The 20,242-nt window shown below is 43.8% G+C and overlaps 1 protein-coding gene across 2 annotated transcripts in view; it reads right to left on the reverse strand.

Annotated features, from left to right (window-relative positions):
- The window catches only part of CYFIP1 (cytoplasmic FMR1 interacting protein 1), a 235,650-nt gene that overhangs the window by 162,530 nt on the left and 52,878 nt on the right, over positions 1–20,242 (reverse strand). For both annotated transcript variants that reach the window (XM_082244824.1, XM_082244823.1), the window contains exons 5-7: positions 14,012–14,113; positions 9,579–9,760; positions 7,084–7,180 (exon numbers count right to left, since the gene is read on the reverse strand). In XM_082244824.1, coding sequence (XP_082100950.1) covers positions 7,084–7,180; positions 9,579–9,760; positions 14,012–14,113 — 381 coding nt within the window. The remainder of the gene's footprint in view (positions 1–7,083; positions 7,181–9,578; positions 9,761–14,011; positions 14,114–20,242) is intronic.

Raw genomic sequence — 20,242 nt, forward strand, 5'->3', positions numbered from 1 at the left:
CAGGGCAGGATTGGAGATTCACCATATTATGGAGAGCCTTGTCTGGCTGGACAGAAGCACTAGGCAATCTAAGGATTGGATTTGCTTGTTCCATGTCATGAGTATGTTGGATTGACAAAGTCTGGAGAGAAATTGGGCTAAGAGAACTGCCTCAAAGGAGGATACCATCAAGCCAAGAATCAATATGCAGAAGCAAACTGAGGGTGCTGTTTTGACCTAAGAGTCCTCATGTGGTTACTTAGGAAAGCAACTTTCTCCTGAGAAAGGAGAACTCAGTCTTCAGCTTTGTCAAAGATTAGACCCAGGTACTGGATCTGGAGAGCAAGCTTTGAAAAGATGATTATCCAGCCATTGGCTTGAAGGAACTGAATCGTTGTTTAGACAAGGTTGTGGCTGAGGAGTCCTTCAGTATGAGGTCATCCAGGTCAACCCATAACAATAATGCCGTGGGTATGCAGAAGATCCAGAAGCGGGCAAGCAATTCTGTAAACACTTGGGCTTCAGGAGAGACCAAATGATAGTGCTACAAATTGGAAGTGCTAGTCTACCACAGCAAGATGCAGAAAACATTGATGAGGGGAAGATAGGGATGTGCAGATAGGCATGTTGTAGGTTTACGGATGCCAGAAATTTTCCTTGTCTGAGAGAAGCACTGACAGATCTTGTAGATTCTATCTGGAACTTTGGTACACAAAGAAATTGGTTTAGCAATTTTAGGTCCAGTAAGGTTTTGGGACTTGTAAAGAGTTGAAATAGAAACTTTGAAAACATTCTTCTAAAGGAACTGGTACAATTAACCTCTGTGCCTGAAGTTGGTGCACTGAGGTAATTAAATCATTTTTTTTTCTTTTGGTCTGAAGTCAGCAGACTGAAAGGCAAATAGCAACAAGGGAACAGAGACAAAAACTCAATTTGTTATCCCTTTAAAATGACAGATACGGTTTGGGACTTCTTGGATCCAGACTGGGTAAATTGCCACAGATGTTCCCCCCCCCCCCCAAACCAAGAAGTGGGGGCATCCATTCACTGTGAAAAGAGCTTTTTGGCAAGCCTGGTGGACCTGTGAGTCCAGAGCTGGTGACGAAAGGAAGTGCTAAGCCTTGGTCTGGAAGTTGATGCCTGGAGAAAGTGAAAAGGTCCCTTATGCCAAGTAAAGGTAGCAGCCGCAGGAGGCTTAGGAGTTTTCTTATGGGGTAGGAGTACCTTTCTCCCAGTGACTTCCATATTGGATTTATCAAAGGATTCCCCAAACAGGAGTTCACTGTCAAAAGGCATGCATTGAAGACATTTCTTACATAGAAGACCAAGCTTTTAACCACAAATCCTGTGTTTATGCAAACAGATCAGTGAAATTCTAGAGACCTGGTGAATTACACTTTAGAGCACCAACATAAAACAATAAGGCTGAGGGAATCAGTTGCAATTGTTCCAAGAGAACACAGTCATCAAAGAAAGGTTCCTAGTCTCTGTTCATTTGTCTTATCAAGTTAGCATTAGTCTAGGAAACCGACATAGCTGCAATTGCTGGCTGCAGGACTGGACCTGCAAGAGTAATTAGGCCTTTAATAGGGCTTCAAAAACACTGATCAACAGAACACCCTCAATAGGAACGGTAAGATGTTCATTGCAAACTGAAATTGCAGGATTCACTGCCGAATAGCAAATTTCTTCTTAAAATCCTTTTCCTAGGATAAATCAAAGCAAAAAACGAAGGAGTGAACACCCTCTCAGGGGTTTAACCAGTCCTCATAAAATGCACAAATCGATGAAGCCGCCTCTTCAGGAAGGATGAAACATCTGCCCAATGTGGCGGGCAGCTTTCCTCGGCCAACAGAAACATGGTGTCTGCCGAGCAACACGCTGCTGCGAGTTTGTCTGCCATAAAAACTGGGGCAGCACCCCCTGCCAGTGCAGGCTCTCCCCAAGCATAAAAAGTGAGGAGAAGGAGCCCACACTACAAACCCACTAGGAGGCAAGTGGGAGGATCTGAGTCTTCAGGAAAATATAGGTAAGGGAACACGTCTCCCAGGACACCCCTGAGAGATCACAGCTCCCCACAGGAGGTGTTCTTGCCAGACTGGAGGAAACACACTGAAGAGGAGCAGGTGGAGGCCTCCTTTAAAAGGTTGGGTTCATATATAGGCAGGGCCAGTTTCTCTGCAGAGTTTGATGCGATTTCCCATTCAGCTGTTCAAGTGCAGATTTGACACTGAAACCGCACCTGAACTGGACTGAAAAATGCACAGGACCATTTGTTAACTCGCACCACAAACAGCCCGCAAATGTGTGAACCGGCTCAGTTGAAATCCAGTCTGGTTCACGTTATGCAAATCAGATGCAGTTTAAAACACATTTGATTCACATATATGTGAACAAAGCCTAAATCGATTCTATTACGAGACGTTTCCTGCGGCCTGTGGGAGGAGAAATGATCTCAAGTGCTGTCCTGAAAGAAGTCTAGGGAAAAGTCTTAGTGCCCACAGAGGCTTGTATTGGGTGTGGAGAGTCAGGTACCGTTAGGCAAAGACTACTGTACAACAAATTAATGGGAGAACATTTGATGTGAAGCCATAGCTTGCACCTCAAAAAAATGCAGGGGAAGAAAAATCCTCTGCAGTCTCCGCTTCAAAGTCAGGGTCCCTCATACTCACCTACAAATAATCCTCAGGTAAAGGTGAATACTGAATAGGATTAAGGGGGAATGGAGAATGCGTAAAGTTTCTGGCCTCTGGAAACCAAAGGTTTTAGACGTGCTGAAAGATTTCCAACCAATTCAAAAAAGCAGCAATTGGCTTTTGTCAGAGAGACTGCGTAGTGCCTGCCTGAGGAGGGAGCTAGAGCCATATAAGGGAAGCAGTACCATAATAAAATCATTGCACCTGGACAACAAAACAGCAGCTGTCAACCTAAGTGGTGTTTTGAGATTCAAAATAGGCAGTCTGCAGAACACAAGTCATATGGCCCTGTTGTCCCAGCTTCCTTGCACCTATGATTCTGCTATTGCTAACTAAGGTACTCACGGAATGCAGAACAGAGAGGGGTTTGCATGTCTGGATACAGAAACTGCTATAACCCAGGTCCTGATCCTGTTTCTCTGTAGAAGGCGGCACCAAGAGTGCAACAAAGTGTATAAATGTGGTAGTAGCACGCTGCCACCTATTAGGAGAAATTAGGAAATTACAGGGTGCAGCTGCTGCAATCACCAAATGTGTTCCCACATCCGCAACAAGTCAATAATAAAATGTGTGATCGCGCTGCCTCTAAATCAAGGTAACAATCACAACTAGAAAGTGACAAAAAAAATATATCACTAAATAGGTAGAAACAAAAAGCAAAAAAGGCCAATGCAATCAATATAGCTTGTGCAATCAAAAAAGTCTCTATTAGATAAGGTGCTTCATAGGGATGACACCATAGTGTAGAGGCAATTTTCCACTTGTGCTCCTTTCACCAGGTTAAGTGCAAGCTCACCTCCATAATAGACTCTCAACGGTCAACAAAGCATAAACACAGATAGATCTGATGGACCAAACTCTGGTGTTCAGGTTCCTTGAAGAACGATGGACTTCTCTCTTCAAGATGGCTCCACACAGCTCACACCTGGGTTATTAAGCTCAACACACCGCACAGAACCCACTTCATAAAATGCACTCACATTAAGGAAAAAACAAGCATATCATAAAATCAACGCTCAACCTCTACGCGTTATGCCACCAACACACGTTTTCCCTCCAGATGAAGCCACGTGCGTTGGTGGCGTAAGGCGTAGAGGTTGAGCCTGGTGGCAGGAGTTTTCACTGGATCACGTGAGAAGCTGAATTTTATTATATGCTTGGTTTTTACTTACCCTTAGGGTTCTATAATAGAGGCAAGCTTGCAGTTCACCTGGTGAAAGGAGCACAAGTGGAAAATGGTCATTACACTGTGGTGTCATCCCTATAAAGCACCTCATCAAATTGAGACTTTGATTGCACAAGCTATAAGAAGCTTTATTCTTGATTGCATTGGCCTTTTTTGCTTTATATGTTTGTTTATTGATTTTATTTGCACTGGCACATATATATAAGAAACACTTACCTATTTAGCCATTTTTTGGTCACTTTAGATTTATTATTTTTACCCTGATTTAGAGGCAGCGCAATCACACATTTTATTATTGAAAGACTGCAACATGCTGCACAATTTCAGTGAAAAAGGTGAGTAGGAATTCGTTATCCATTTGGAGTGACGCAGTTAAGCTATCTTCCTGAGACTAAGTCTAGATAGGAGGAGAAATATATGTATGTAGCAGAATTTCCAAGCATTGGGCCTGATGTGGGTCTGCCATGGTTACCGGAAGCGCCAGCCGCCCCATTTAAGCTTAATACCCAAGTGTGATATCTGAGACAATGAACAGTCGGGCATCTTTGTTTTGTTTATTTTGTATGAGGATGGGAGAAGGGAATGAGTGGGATACTCCTCTGGCTCAACTAGGTACAAATTGGGACTCTTGAAGAAAAATGCCTACTGACGCTGCCTTGACTTTGGCTGAATGCCGGTCAACGCCCAATGGCGCTTGTGATTCTGACTTGCTGTCTGTGAAGTTGAGTATAACTTCTGACACTTCTGGTTAGCTCAAAAGTCAAGCAATGTACTGAAGACTGACTTGACACTCTGGTTAGCTCAAAAGTCTAGCACTGCTCCCTCCAGTCCTTCCTGACTGAGGTAGCCTTTGTACACTGCATCTGCTGCAACTCTCAACACTGCACGCTGTACACTTAACACTTCAGGGCCCAACCGCTGGCACCCCCTTTACTCTACTGTACACTGCATGCTGTACACTTAACACTTCAGGGCCCAACCGCTGGCACCCTCTCTACTCTTCAGGGCCAACACTGGCACCCCATTTTACTCTTCAGGGTCAACACTGGCACCCCCTTTCCTTTTGCTCCTGCACTGGCTAGCTAGCTCCCGGATCCCTCTGACCTTCTCCGGAGTGGTCCCCTCTCACTAGGGGGACCCCCAGGGGCAGTTTGCAGTACTCACGACTGGGAATGCTTTCCTGAAACTCGACCCCTCTCAGCTCCGCTGGTCCTCTAAACACCGGATCCTCTCTGCAGCTCAGCTCAGCCCTCTGTCCCCTCAGGCCAGCCACCTGGGACACCCGATTCCTCTTGACAGGAGGAGAGACAGCCGTGCTCTCCCTCCTGGGACTCTGCTTCCTGCCAAAGACGCTGCGTCATGTGCACCCCTCAAACTTATACCCACTCCAAGAATGCTGTGCGGCAGAATCTGACTTTCTGGGGTAGATACAAGCCTGGGTGTGCCATTGGCCGGGTTTCCTCCACTGTCCAATGAGAGCCCTCATTGAGCACAGTGGGGATACTTCCTTAGTCTCAACAGCCACACCTGGGAACCATGACATCCTAGCTGAAAATCATGGCCCTGCTGATAAGCAGACAAGACCTACTACACTTTATCTAGCACCTACCTTGTAGGGTGCTACATGTAAATTGCTTATGCCGAGAAATGTTAGAGAGAAAATGGCAGGGGGAACCACAATAAATGGAATAACTCCCAAATCCTGTGCCGAGGTGTAGGCTTTGCTCATCACAGTATGTAGACCCTTTTAGGAGTATGCCGATTCTGGGATCATAGAAAGGGACCTGTATATAACCCTGCAGCAAACTACTTTGGCAGTATGTGCCAAGGTGATAGATGAACACAGGATCCAAACCCTGAATCAAACATTACAGGCCAGACCCACATAGTGGGGTCTGGGTATATAGCCCCCAAAGTGCACACGGAGGACAACCAATTTGGAAACTGCTAGAGAACCGAATGCAGTAAGCAGCCAAATCTTAAAGAGGAAGTAAACCCTCCTCTGACACTTGTACCTATAGGTAAGCCTATAATAAGGCTTACCTATAGGTACTGTAAATATCTCCTAAACATGCACCGTTTAGGAGATATTTACCTTAGATGCATCCAGTGACGTCACTGGCGCATGCGCTCTGAAGGAACGGCCGCTGGTGCCGTTCCTTCAGAACTCCGTGCCGTGACCGTCGGCTCCCGTGCATGCGTCACCGCGGCTCCGGCCAATCAGATGGCCGGATGCCGCGATCCCGGAAGACGGGCGACTGGACATGTCGCTCGTCATACAGCTAAGCGGGAGGCACGGCGGGGGTTCGTTCTAAGGTAAGTATTTCATAATGAGCTAGTATGCGATGCATACTAGCTCATTATGTGTTTGTCTTTAAGGGTGAAAAAAAAAAAAAGGGTTTACAACCTCTAATAGAATCTTCAGAGAAAAAAAAATAATAGTTAAAAAATACTTCCTAACAACGTAAGATTTTTTTTTTCTGTTGTTTTTCCTGAGCAAACCATTATGTCTGCCTTTTAACCAGGAATAGATCTTTGTTTGTTTTAGACATATATATGAGTGCAAGTTATTTTAAAGTTTATACATTTTTTTTTTTTCATTACCATTCAAAGCTGTTTTCTTAAGAAATCAGTTTTTGTGGTGCAGATTTCTTTTTTGGTACAATATTTTGTTTACTAGGGTGGTGGTAATTTAATTTCAACAATTTGGTTTGGTGCGACTTGTCAGGTGATTTGACAGTTCTAAATCGCATAACAAGTTGCACCCTATTGCCGGCAATTGAACCGATAATGTTGCAGCGATTATGAAAAAGGTTTCTGCACTACTCTTTACCAATTTAATTGCGACTTGCATAGACTTTTGTTAAATTAGGTCACAAGCCGCAATGCAAATCGCACTGATGTGCGGCTTTGAAATCCTTCTGCAATAGTGTGGTTTCTAAGCTGCACCAGTGTGAATGGGGATATAGCCATGCAGTAGCCTGTGTTTTAAGAGTTTCTCCCAACAAAATCTGCTCATTGCTAGTGAAATAGTAAACACATTAAAAGTAATTTGCTATAACTTGTGTACCGCTTGCATTTCATAGACAATAATATTTTATTATGTACAACTATAACCAGTATTTAGGTACTTCAGAGCAATAGATGCACCAGGGAATTGGCACTGTATAACAAAATGGTAATATGCACAAATGATGAGAAATGTAGGCAATTTCCACATACCTGGGTTATCTTATTGTGATTTGCAAGAAACATGGAGAGATTCTGCGACTCCTGGATCGACTGAGGGTCTGCCATTTTTCGCAAAAACTGTGCTGCCCTTTAGTAAAATAAAAAAAAAATTGAAATTTAAGAAGGATATTAGGTAAAAATATAAAAAAAAACAAATTATAAAACCAAAACAACTAGCCTGATACTAAAACTTGGAGGGTTTTGGGACAAGAAAATAAATGTATAGTCAAAATGTCAAGTCCAAGGTAAAGATAAATAAAGAATAAGGGCCAGTTCAAACCACAATGCAGTGCAGGTCCCTCTCAAATGCACTGCCCTTGCAATCTGCTAAGAATGCTATTGTATTCCAAACGGCACCCCAAATGCAGATTGCAAGCCCAGTACGTTTGTACCGCAGTACCACAGGATTTGGTGCAGCGCATTTCTAAAAGTATTGTTTGCACTATTTTTTCTGCATTCCAGTGCAATTTGTACCACACAGGAACACATCCTTGTGTGACTCCAGTGTGAACCAGCCCTAAAAGTTAAACTGAAAAAACAAATTACCTTTCCTACACAAAATGTATGATCTCTTGCGAAGATGGGATCAGCGTCCATACCAGTTGATCTTTCCCTTCAACAAAGATCATGTAATGCCTAGTATACACAGGCCAAATGTCAGGAAACATCGGCCGGTTCAATAAAAACCAGCCGACATTTGGCCCATGTGTATGGCAGCCGTTTCGCCCATCTTCTGACAGGCGAGCATGCTGGAAAACCAGCAGCCGGCTGGCTCCCGATTAGTACTCTCAGCCAAAGGCTGAGAGCGCCCCCCCCCCCGTCAGATCACAGCAGCAGGGGAGATCGCTGTACTAACATCATATTGTTAGTACTGCAGCTCCAACCGGAACTAGTGGTGTGTACTAGGATTAATCTGATAATCAGGCCAAATAAAGTCTGGAGGAGCATTATACATCACAGCAGGACTGTCAACATCAAATTTTTAGGTGACTCTGGGTCTGATTTTGCCATCCCAGTGGCTTTGTGCTCTTTGTGTTGCATTTTTGATTTATTTTTATTGAGAATGCAACAGTAGATGCTTAAACACACAAACCTGATTGGGAACAAATAAAACTCCCAGGTAGACAGAAACAATCTAAATAATACTTTTGGGTGCATGGACCCTTTAACTAATTAAAAAAGCAAAGTCTAAGCTAAAGAATGAACGTTTATATTTGCAAAATACAATCTGAAGTGGTTGAAAATGATGGTCTGGATAAATCGGGCAGACCACAGCAGGTAGCTCAAGCCTACAGGTTGCTTTGTAAGCACAAAAACAACCTGTAATAATTTGACAACATACACCTATTTCAGCTCTACAACACAAAGAACCCGTATGGTAACACAGTACCACTAATCAACTTTGGCCCAAGCAGCAGATACATGGTGGAATAGAAGACCGCTTCTCCTGATTCGATTGCCATTACCAATATCAACGACACAAATATTAACACCAAGTTGGTTTACCAATGTTAGTGACTTTAATGGTTCCTACAATGGGAAAACGTTCATGAATGAAAACCTATTACTTCAGGATTGCACTGAATTAAATTGCAAATAAACCCTAACAAGTATTTCAATTTGGGCTACTTCGGTCTGTTAAATGAACCATTGAAAGTGTTTTGTTACTATCCGTTTGATATGTATGAAAAAATTAAATAAAATAAAAATGTTGCTTTAGCCAGAAATCAAGGGAGCTTGTGACTTCATGTAGTGAGCCGACAACACAGTGTCTCCGCCAACTAAAACCTAACTCTTCTTAACCTTGCCCAGATTACCTCTGAACTACAGAACACCTCCCCTATCGTATAAAGAACACCTGCTCTACGGTGACAACATTGAAAAAGCATGGTCTTTTCTGGTAAAAATAAAGAAAGCCCCCCCCAAAAAACAAATTATACACACACAATTTTTAGGTTTTCCTTATTTGTACCGAAAGATTCTAAAAAAAAAAATATATATATATATATATATATATATATATATATACACACACACACACACACACACACACCAGGATCTTAAGTTCAAATAAGGAAAAACTAAACACAGTGTGTGTGTATTATTTATTATGTTGCAGCCACAGTTAAGGACTGGTAAGCTGGAACATATATTCAGTTAGATACTAAATTTAGCGATAAAGAGAATAAAAGTTGACAATCATGAGTAGTTGTAGTATAATCCATGCATGCATGTATGTATGTACGTTATGTAAATATGCAAAACGTTTAGAAATTGTCCATTATGGTGCTCGGGTTGTATGGCATACTTAAAAATGGAAACCGGTAATTTTAAGGCAATTTTGAAGGAGGCACTCCAGGATATCATACATTTCCTTTATGATATAGTGCAAGTAACAGCTTTTAAAAGTAAGGGATATCATTGCTGCCACCTTCTGAAATAAGTGAAAAAAAAAAAAGGAACAAACCGAGCCCCAGGTGGATTACCTTTTGTAGGCTGAATGATCATTTTTTACACTGCACTTCATGTTTTTCAATTCATCCAAGACAGCGAACATGTTGATGAATTTGCCAAGGGTAAGTAAATAAGCTTCAGATACAAAGTCTTTTCTTCTTTCAGCATGGCACAAACGTTTTACTTCTGCACAAAAGCGTTCAGTGGCATTTCTCTGAATAGAATAAAACAGGGTGCGGTTATTTACACCATCATCAGGTCAGCTAACAAATTGCAAGCTTGAGACATGATGATCGTTTTGATGCAATAAGGGAGTTAGGCAAACACTGAAAGACTTGGTTCAAAACTACATGCGATGCCAAGGAATTGGCTACGGATTTCGCACCGCATTACAATCACAACCCGTTTATGCAAACCGACTGCGTAGTGTATGTTTAGTTAACGACAAAAAAGGGTCCTGCACTAGTTTGGTGAGAATGCGGTGCGAATTGAGCCAAATCAATGGCTCAAATCACCCCCCCACCCCATGTAATTCACACAGGAATGTGCTGAAATTCCTGTGCAAATTATTTATGTGTCCCGCATCGCAATAGTGTGAACCCAGGCTAATTCTTAACACCCAATTAAACCCTTAGTTTAAAATCGGCTAAATACATTGCAAGTGTGTACAAAAAGGTGTTCAATACCCTTTCATTTCATTTTCTCTCAAAAGCTGCTACAGCCTGAGCAGAAAAGCCTGTCTTTTGCCAGCAACCTTGGAAAGGGGACCCTTGCTCTAGGTGGAGAAGCAGTGGTCTAATATCACACCCCCTTCTGTGCCACACCTGCAAAAGCTTGGCAATCAGGAAAACTCTGATTTAGCAGGGGGGCATGATGTCTGCCCTCCACTAAATGAGAACTACTTATTCATAGAGAGCGAGGGTTACACTTTGCAGCATGAAGGCAAGACACAGCTCCCAAGCTGCATTTACCCTTAGAAAAGCTAAATTATATTTCCTTTTAAGTGGAACTTCACTCTCCCAATTATATCTCCTTTTAAGTGGAACTTCACTCTCCCAATTAACATTGATTATTTTTAACCCTCGTGCTGCTAGCATTAGTTAATAGATAGGAAAGTATATCATATTTACTTGTTTTAAACATTTTTTAATTTATTCAGTCACTTTCTGGTTTCTAGCCAAGGGAAACGATGTCATGCATCCCAGGAGTCTTCAGGAAGGGAGGGGTTTTCTCTGCTAAGCACACGCTCATGCATGCTTGAGCTAAGGGCATATGGATTCCAGGAAGTAAATGCTACATGAATCATTCGCCCTTACTCAAGATGGCCATGGGCAGAAATGCTAGGGGTTTTTTTTCAAAGTGATTTATTAACAAAATAAAGCACGAAGACATGGATGGATGGGAGAGTTTGATTTAAATAATGAAAAACAAATTAAAATAGTGTGTTTGGTTTGTGGTGCTCAGATGCAGTGTAGTTCTGCCTTAAGACAAGCCAACTTGCATCAAAAAATTGGATTTTTGACTTACTGTAAAATCAATTTCTAGGATGTTCATTGATGGATACAGCTTCTTATCTTGACCACTGGATTATACTGCCCCCTACAGGAGTAGGGCACTAGGCAGGAAAAATCTTGACTATGCCTATGGGGCAGTCCCAGGGGGTATACTCCCACTCTCAGCTATAGGCACTCAGTTTTGTAACGATTGCCCGAACCACATCCAGGGAATGCAAGGCAATTTCTTAGGATGTTTAGGCCTGAAACATAGGGAAGGAAACACAATGTCTTTATTCAAATGGAAATCAGAGACGACCTTTGGAAGGAACGATGGACAGGGATGAAGAACCACCTTATCTCTGTGAACCACCAGGTAAGGTAAATGACAAGACAACGCTGCCAGCTCCAACACCCTGCGTGCAGAAGTAATAGCCACCAAAAAGGTAACTGTAAACAGGTTTGAGTAAAACCCCTGAAAGCGTTCCGAAGTCAGGACCGGGACAATTACCCCTTGAAGTAACAAGTCTTGCACCGCCCCAAAGATACCCCGTAAGCGATCTAGGGACAAGCGCACGTTGGAGGGGGAAGAACCTTTCCGGAGGATAAGACAAACTCGATCTTGTAGCCGGATCGAATTACTTTGTGGACCCACTTGTCCTTTACCAAGGAGGTCTATGGATCTGGAAACAAGTGAAGACATCCCCCACCCAAGATAAGGGTGAGGGTGCCCTTTCATCCAGAGGAAGCTTTGTCCACAGGGCCGGAAGAGCCCGCTCATGACTTGCCAGACCAGGTCCTCCTGGAACCTCCGGTGGAGAGTCTGAAGGGTTTAGATCCCGTCTTGAGACCCTGAGGGATGAACGGGCCTCTTATAAGCCGAGAATAATTGCCCTTGGAAGCCTGCGAAAGAGGAGTACTCTTCCCCCCCTGTGAGGCCCCTAATGATGTCATTCAAGGAAGCTCCAAACAGGCGATTCCACGCAAATGGCACATCAGATAAGGCCTTAGAAGTCTGATCTGCAAACGAGCATGTCAGCCAGCTAATGCGCCGAAAGACCACTGCTGAGACAGTCTGGAAATCCAAGGAGCCGCATCCAAAGAGGCATCACAGACCAACTGTAGCCCCTCGACTAATTGATGCGCCAGCTCCGCAAAGGCAGGGGGAAGCTGCCCCCCCCCCCCAGGTCCCGGCGTAAAAGTTTAGCCCACACGGTTAGAGTTTGCGACACCGGGGCAATAGTAAATATCGGCCTTAAACCCGAACCAGCCACAGAGAATATATGGTGGGACAGAGCCTCCAACCGCCTATCAGACAGATCTTGAAAGGCCAGGGACTTCTCAACTGGATTTAGGGTGGCTTTATTTAAGCTGAAAACCGGCGAGTCCGCTACAGGTAGGGCCGTCCACTTTTTAAGCAGGGAATCCTCAAAGATACCGCATCGCAAAACGCTTAGGACCACAAAAGTGCGTTTTTGACAACCCCACTGTTTAGTGGCAATATTATCAAAGTAAGCGGGGAAGGGGAACATCCTCGCCTCCTTGGAGGGCCTGTGGGTGCCAAAAGGGACCGGCGCCTCAGACGCAGCATCAGCCACATCCTCCATTTTCAAAGTTTCAAGTACTGACACAATCAGCGCATCCACCAACGCCTAAAGGAGCAGAGGAATCATCCTCAATATCTGAGGACGCAGGATGCATGGACGCAGACCCAGAAGGGTAACTCGCATCAGCGGCGGCTGCATCAGATTCAGGATCGGATGAGACAGATGAAGCAGGTGAAGGTGGGGGACTCTTTTTTGCTAGCCCGTTTTCTCAGGACCAAATCTATCTTGGACACTAAGCACTCCAGGACCATCGTCAGTACAGCCAGGGATTGTTGGGACCCAGAGGGCCCGGCAGCCTCAGAGGAGATCAGGTGGGGAAATGTGCTCTAGGGACTCCAGAGGGCGTGGGCAGATGGGGGTAACAAGTCTGCAGAGGACCATCGAGAAGAGGGAGGTGCTGCATGAGGAGGAGGGGAACCGGGTCCCAGGGATGGGCCCACGTCCACCCCAAAAACAGGGTAAGAGGGGGCACAGCTACTTCCCATACTAGGAACATGGTGGGCACCACTCCCGGCAGACCCCTGCTCTATCAGAATGTTGGATGTCCTGTCGGCCAGGAGGAACGCTGCGACTCAGGCCGAGGCCAGGTCGTATGAGCCCTCGCGAGACTTTTAACTCACAGGCCAGCCCCGTTCCAGTGGAGCTATGCCGCGGCCGACCTAGCGCGAAGCCGAGGCCTACGCGCGCTCTCTGGCGAGACTAGGGGGACCCTTGGATCTAGATTATCCAGTCCGCAGCCCAGTCCGGCAGTTGATCGTAGATTCTCACAGGTACATAAGATAGGAAAAATTCCATTTAAAAAGGAAAAAATTGCCAGGACCAGAGATCCCAGCAAGGAACTAGGTCCTTACTCCTGACTAAGCAGAAAAAAAACTGAGTGCCTATAGCAGAGAGTGGGAGTATACCCCTGGGACTGCCCCATAGGTGTAGTCAAGCTTTTTTTTTTCTGCCTAGTGTGGTACTCCAGTAAGGGGCAGTATAACCTAATGGTCAAGAAGATAAGGAGCTGTGTCTATCAATGAACAAAAGAGGAATATATGTTTAGTTTCAAGGACTTAAAGCATTATAATTTATTTATTTTTTTTAAAGGAGAGATGGATAAGATCAGGGTACAATAGTCCCTCTTTAACAAAGACCACTCTTGCTCACTGTTATTAGCAAGTCAAAGATTACTATTGCAGTAATTGTTGCTCTTGGCCCTGTTTAAGACTAACCACCAGAACTCAGGGAACCCTCGATGCCTACAATGACATCACTGGGATTTCCAACGTAACTACAATGGAGAAGAAGGAAGTGCTAGCTGTATCAGAGATTGAAGATTGAAAGCTACAAATTTGAAAATTAAAGTAGCATGAAAACAGGTACCTGAAAATACATAAAATTCATCAGCTTGTTGACCTCTGGTTCCAATACTTCCACTGTCTTCTCATAGATTTCCACACGATTAGGCTGTTCATTACATTTCACCTACAGGAAAACAAAAGTACATATGCGTTTTTTGTTAACCAAAATATAGCAACGTCAAGCAAACCTAACACGTGAATAAATATCTGGCTCAAATCACTAAACATACACATTTCATGCAATTGCAGGACTGTTTTATGCACTTTACAACTCAACTGTACACTGCTACTGAACAAACGCAGAGCAACCTGACTAGAACCAGTAATGGTGTGGTTAATTACATAATATAATATATATATATATATATATATATATATATATATATATATATATATATATATATATATATATATATATATATATATATACACACATATATACATACATACACACACACACACACACACACACTTTTTTTTTTTACCTTAAGGGTCCTTTTACACGGCCGCTCCGTGTGTCCGCAAATCATCCTATTTTTTTGCGGATGATTTGCGGACATAATGTAAGTGAATGGCACTGCGGATGTCAGCGGAATACCATCCGCTGACATCCGATTTTCCTCCTTCCAGTTCTGTTCCGTTTTTTCGAATGGAACGGAACCCTATTTTTTCTTCCGTGTAAAAAACGGAAAGGAAGGAAAATCGGATGTCAGCGGTGTCATCCGCTGACATCCGCAGTGCCATATACTTACATTATGTCCGCATATCATCCGCAAACGGATGGGATGATATGCGGGCACACGGAGCGGATGACAGAAATGTCATCCGCTCCGTGGGAAGAAAAAAAAAAAAAAAAGTCCCGCAGCGGACCTTTCACACGGAGCGGCCGTCTGAAAGAAGCCTTAATGTGACCTATAAACTGTACAACTCAGTTGAACAACAAACCAAAATATTCTAGGTAGAGGGAAGTATAAATAAAAAACTGCACACCCTTAAATGAATACTTTGTTGAAGCACTTGACTTGCCCACTCTTCTTTGCAAAAACACTCCAAATCTGTCAGAATGTGAGGGCACCTCCTGTGCACAGCCCTCTTCAGATCACCCCACAGATTTTCAATCGGATGGGCCATTCCAAAAATGGGATTTTTGTACTTACCATAAATTCCATTTTTCCGAGTTCATCGACTGACACAGAGCTCCATAAATCATAACTAGTGGGTTATATTACCTCCTCCAGGAGTAGGACTAGGCAGAACAAAAAACACCTGGCTATGCCGATGGGCTGCCCTCAGCTGGTATTTAACCCCCCTCTCTGCTCTAGGTAATCAGTTTAGTAGCAGGCAGCATTATAAGGATCAGAACTCTATAGAGGGGTGAGTGCTGTGTCCGTCAAACTCGGAGAAATGGATGGTTTCACATTTCCCTGTAAGGCCTCGCGCACACAGGGCATTCGAAAAAACGAGCTGTGGAACCACTACCAAAGCTAGGAAAAAGCAGCTGTAAAAACACGCTTTTAATAGCTGTCCATTGGCGTTAATGCACGTTTAGCCATGTTAGCCTTTAGCAGCGTTTTTTTCTGCCTCTATTCAAAATCAATGGTTGCCTATGAGCCGTCTTTGATACGGCTTTAAGCCCATTGATTTGAATAGAAGTCGCATCCAAGTCGGATCATGATGATCCAACTTGTGGTGCGACTTGTGCTCTGAGGATCTAGAGGGGGAACTCCACGCCAAAATGGGGAAAAGAATGGTGTGGGGGTCCCCCTTAGGTTTCATACCAGGTCCTTTGAGTCTGGTATAGATTTTGAGGGAAAACTCCCAGAAAGAAATGGCGCGGGGTTCCCCCCCAAATTCCATACCAGACCCTTATCCGACCATGCAACCCTGCAGGTCAGGAAAGGTGAGGGGACGAGTGAGTGGCTCTGCACCCCACCATCCCAAAGCACCTTTTCCCCATGTTGATGGGGACAAGGGTCTCTTCCCAACAACCCTGGGATGTGGCTGTGGGGAACTGCGGGCAGGGGATTTATCGGAATCTGGACACCCCCTGTAACAAGGGGGCCCCCCAGATCCTGCGCCCCCAATGTGAATGGGTATGGGGTACATTGTACTAGGGATTGACCGAATATCGGCAAAGCCGTTATATCGAGGGCCGATATGCACTTTTCCCGATATATATCGGAATCGGCCCCGGAGGTTACAGATATTGCCAATATTTCGGGAAAGTGCAGCTAGAGGCATCACCCCGGTACCGGTGTCCATAGCCGACAGTCGGCTGTCTTGTAATGACAACCGATGCAGTTGAGAAGATGCTCAGCTGTCATTACAAGGAGCGGGAGGGGATGCCCCCCCCCCTCTCCCGCCACCTTGCGTGGCTCGCCCGGGCAAACAGCCTGCACGGCCATCGAAGTCCCAATCAAAGCTGCATTCGTCTCTGATCGGGTCTAAATGCAAAAACCTAGAAGTGATGTCATGAGTGACATCACTTCCGGGTACTGTTTGGCGCCAGATTTAAAAAAATGACAGCATTCAAAACAGCCAAACTTGGCGTTTTTGAATGCTTTTAAGTGCAGAGGAGGGGTTTGGGATCTTTTAGACCCCCAAATCTCTCCGCAAAAGTACCTGTAAAAAAAAAAAAAAAAAAAAATTTTAAATGCACAAAAATATCAGCCAATACCGATAGGCATTGGCCAAAATATCGGTATCAGGAACGAAAAACTGATAATCGGTCGATCACTACATTGTACTCCTACCCATTTATCCCAAAAAAGGCAGTGTAGTGTAAATAATGACACGAGACAGTTTTGAGAAGTCCTTTATTAAAAATCTGCCTCCGGTCTTCTCCGCTGCCAATCCGGTCCTCCTCCGACGATGTCTCCAGTGATTATGCCGGCTCTGCTCTTTGCGGCTTCTTATATAGCCGTGGGGCGCGGCCACCCTGTGACGTTACCTGGAGACAACGCCCCCCTTGTGTCGTCGTCTGACGAGGCATGACACAAGGGGGCGGGGTCTCCGTGTGACATCACCGGGTGGCCATGTCCTACTGCTATACAAGAAGCCGCAAAGAGCGGAGCTGGCATAATCACAGGAGACCAGATTGGCAGCGGAGAAGACCGGAGGAAGATTTTTAATAAAGGACTTCTCAAAACCATCTCTTGTCATTATTTACACTACACTGTCTTTTTTGGGGTGAATGGGTAGGGGTACAATGTTGGATGCGACTTCCATTCAAATCAATGGGCTCCCATATGAACCTGATTTTCACATTAAAAAACAAAACAAAAAAAAAAAAAACAAACAAACAAGGTATGACGTGGCTTAACACTGTATAAGCAACGTTTAGCAGCGTCAGACATTTTTACAGCTAACGCCAGTCCTCAGAACGCACTGGCCCTGGGTTTTTTTTTGCAGCTTAAAAACACCTATGCCACTTACAGATTCAAAACGTTCTGCCTAGTTCTACTCCTGGAGGAGGCAATAAAACCCACTAGTTATGATTTATGGAAAGCTGTGTTCATAGATGAACAAAAGAGAAACTTTAATTTTCTTCTGGTGAAGCCATTCTTTTGTTGATTTGGATGTATGCTTTGGGTCCTTGTAACGCTGAAAGATGAAGTTCCTCTGTTTTTAGCTTTCTAGCAGAAGCCTGAAGGTTTTGTGCCAATATTGACTGGTATATGGAACTGTTCATATTTCCCTCTACCCTGAATAAGGCCCCTGTTTTAGCTGAAGAAAAACAGCACCAAAGCATGATGCTGCCACTACTATGGGTATGGTGTTCTTTTGGTGATGTGCAGTGTTTTTGTGCCAAACATATCTTTTGGAAATATGGCCAAAATGTTCAACCTTGGTTTCATCAGACCAGAACACATTTTCCCACATGTTTTTGGGAGACTTCATATCGGGCTTGAAGGTTTTTCTTCTTAAGAAAAGGCTACCCTTTGCCACTCTACTCCATAGTCCAGACATATGAAGAAAATGTGAGATTGTGGTCACATGTACCACAAAGCCAGTAAATGCCAGGTATTCCTGCAGCTCCTTTGATGTTACTGTAGACCTCTTGGCAGCCTCCCCGACCAGTTTTCTTCTTGTCTTTTCATTCATTTTGGAGGGACGTCCAGTTCCTGGTAATGTCACAGTTGTGCCATATTTTCTCCACTTGATGAGGACTGTCTTCACTGTGTTCCATGGTATATCTAATGCCTTGGAAATTCTTTTTTACCCTTCCCCTGACTGATACCTTTTAACAATGAGATCCCTCTGATGCTTTCGAAGCTCTCTGCTGATCATGGCTTTTGCTGTAGGATGAGACTAAAGAAAATGTCAGGAAAGACCTGCTAGAACAGCTGAACTTTATTTGGGGTTAATCAGAGGCACTTTTAACTGGTTGCCGACCGCCGCATGACGATATACGTCGGCAGTCAGCCCCGGCCAGGCAAAGTAACGTATATATACACGTCACTAGCCTGTCACTTGCTAGGGAGCCAATAGCGGGCAAGCGCGCGCCCGTGGAGGCGTGCTCCCACCCCCGGCTCGTTCCCCAGCAAGTCCGTGCGTGTGACCGGCGGACCCGATGTCCGCCGGTCACTCGCCGATCGCCGCAGCAGAGGGAGAAAGTCAGGCGGCTGATGTAAACAAGCTGCCTGTCATTCTCCCTGGTGTAGAAACAGTGATCATATGGTTCTACTATGTAGGACCGTTGATCACTGTTCCTACACCTCAAGCCACAGCCAATCACAGTAAGAATCACGCCCCTAGGGACACACACCACCCCTCCCTCTCAAATAAAGTTAACCCCTTCACTACCAGTGTCATTTTGCAGTAACAGTGCATATGTATAGCACTGATTACTGTAGTAATGTCACTGGTAACCCCAAAAGTGTCAAAAATGTCAGTCAAGGGTCCGATCTGTCCGCCGCAATGTCGCAGTACCGCAAAAAAAAAAAAAAAACGCAGATTGCCGCCATTACGCGTAAAAAAAAAAAAACACCAAAAATGACAGAAATCTTTCCCTTAGTTAGTAAACACAATAACTTTTGCGCAACCCAATCAAAATACGCTTTTTGCGATTTTTTTTACCAAACATATGTAGCAGAAAACAAATTGGCCAAAAATTTTAAAAAAATTTTGATTTTTAAATTTTTTTGGGGGGGAATTTCATATAAAAAAATTTGAAAAATATTGTTGTTTTTGCAAAATTTACGCTCTTTTTTTGTTTATAGCGCAAAAAGTAAAAATCGCACAGGTGATCAAATACCACCAAAAGAAAGCTCTGTTTGTGGGAAAAAAGGATGTCAAATTTGTTTAGGTACAGCGTTGCACGACTGCGCAATTGTTCGTTAAAGTCACGCAGTAAAAAAAAAAAAAAAACGCGAAAAACCCCCTGGTCAGGAAGGGGGTAAAATCTTCCGGGGCTTAAGTGGTTAAATGATGGCAGGTGTGTACGGACTCCTATTAAGCCCACGTTCACATTAGGCCGATTTGACATATCAAATTGCATGTCAAATCAGAGCCTATTGCCAGGATTTGCGGCGCCGCACTGATTCCGAAAAGTAGTATCTGCACTATTTTTGACAACTTTAGGGGGCGATTGCAATAGACATCTGTGCAGGAACCCGCACAGAGGTCTTTCAAATCGCCCCTGAAGTCAGACTGAAAATGCTGATTTGAAATCATGCGAGTTCAGCGGAACTCACAGGATTTCAAACCGGCCCTCAGAGTGAACCTAGGCTTAACATGAGTTTGAATGTGAATGCTCATTTTGAACACACCTACATCTGCAGTTATAGGAGGGTGTGCACACTTATGCAACGACATTATTTTAGTTTTTTAGTTTTACTTTGCCCCCCCCTAAAAGATTTCAGTTTGCATTTCAATTGAGTTGTACAGTTTATAGGTCACATTAAAGATGGAAAAAGTTCTGAAATGATATATCTTTGCCTCTTTTTTTCGTCACAGAAACCCGACATCTTAACAGGGGTGTGTAGACTTATTATAATCAGCGTTTGTGTATATATATTATTATTATACACACACACACACACACACACACACACACACACACATATATATTAATAAATGAATAAAAAAAAAAAAATGAAAACACAGCTTAAGCCATTTATCAGTAAAGAATGATTTACTAAAATCTTAAAGTGATACTGAAAGTCTTTTTTTTTTTTTTGCTAAAAATAACAAACATGTCATACTTACCTGCTCTGTGTAGTAGTTTTGCACAGAGCAACCCAGATCATCC

Source organism: Pelophylax lessonae, assembly GCF_965119305.1.
Source record: "Pelophylax lessonae genome assembly, chromosome: 2".
NCBI lineage: Eukaryota > Metazoa > Chordata > Amphibia > Anura > Ranidae > Pelophylax > Pelophylax lessonae.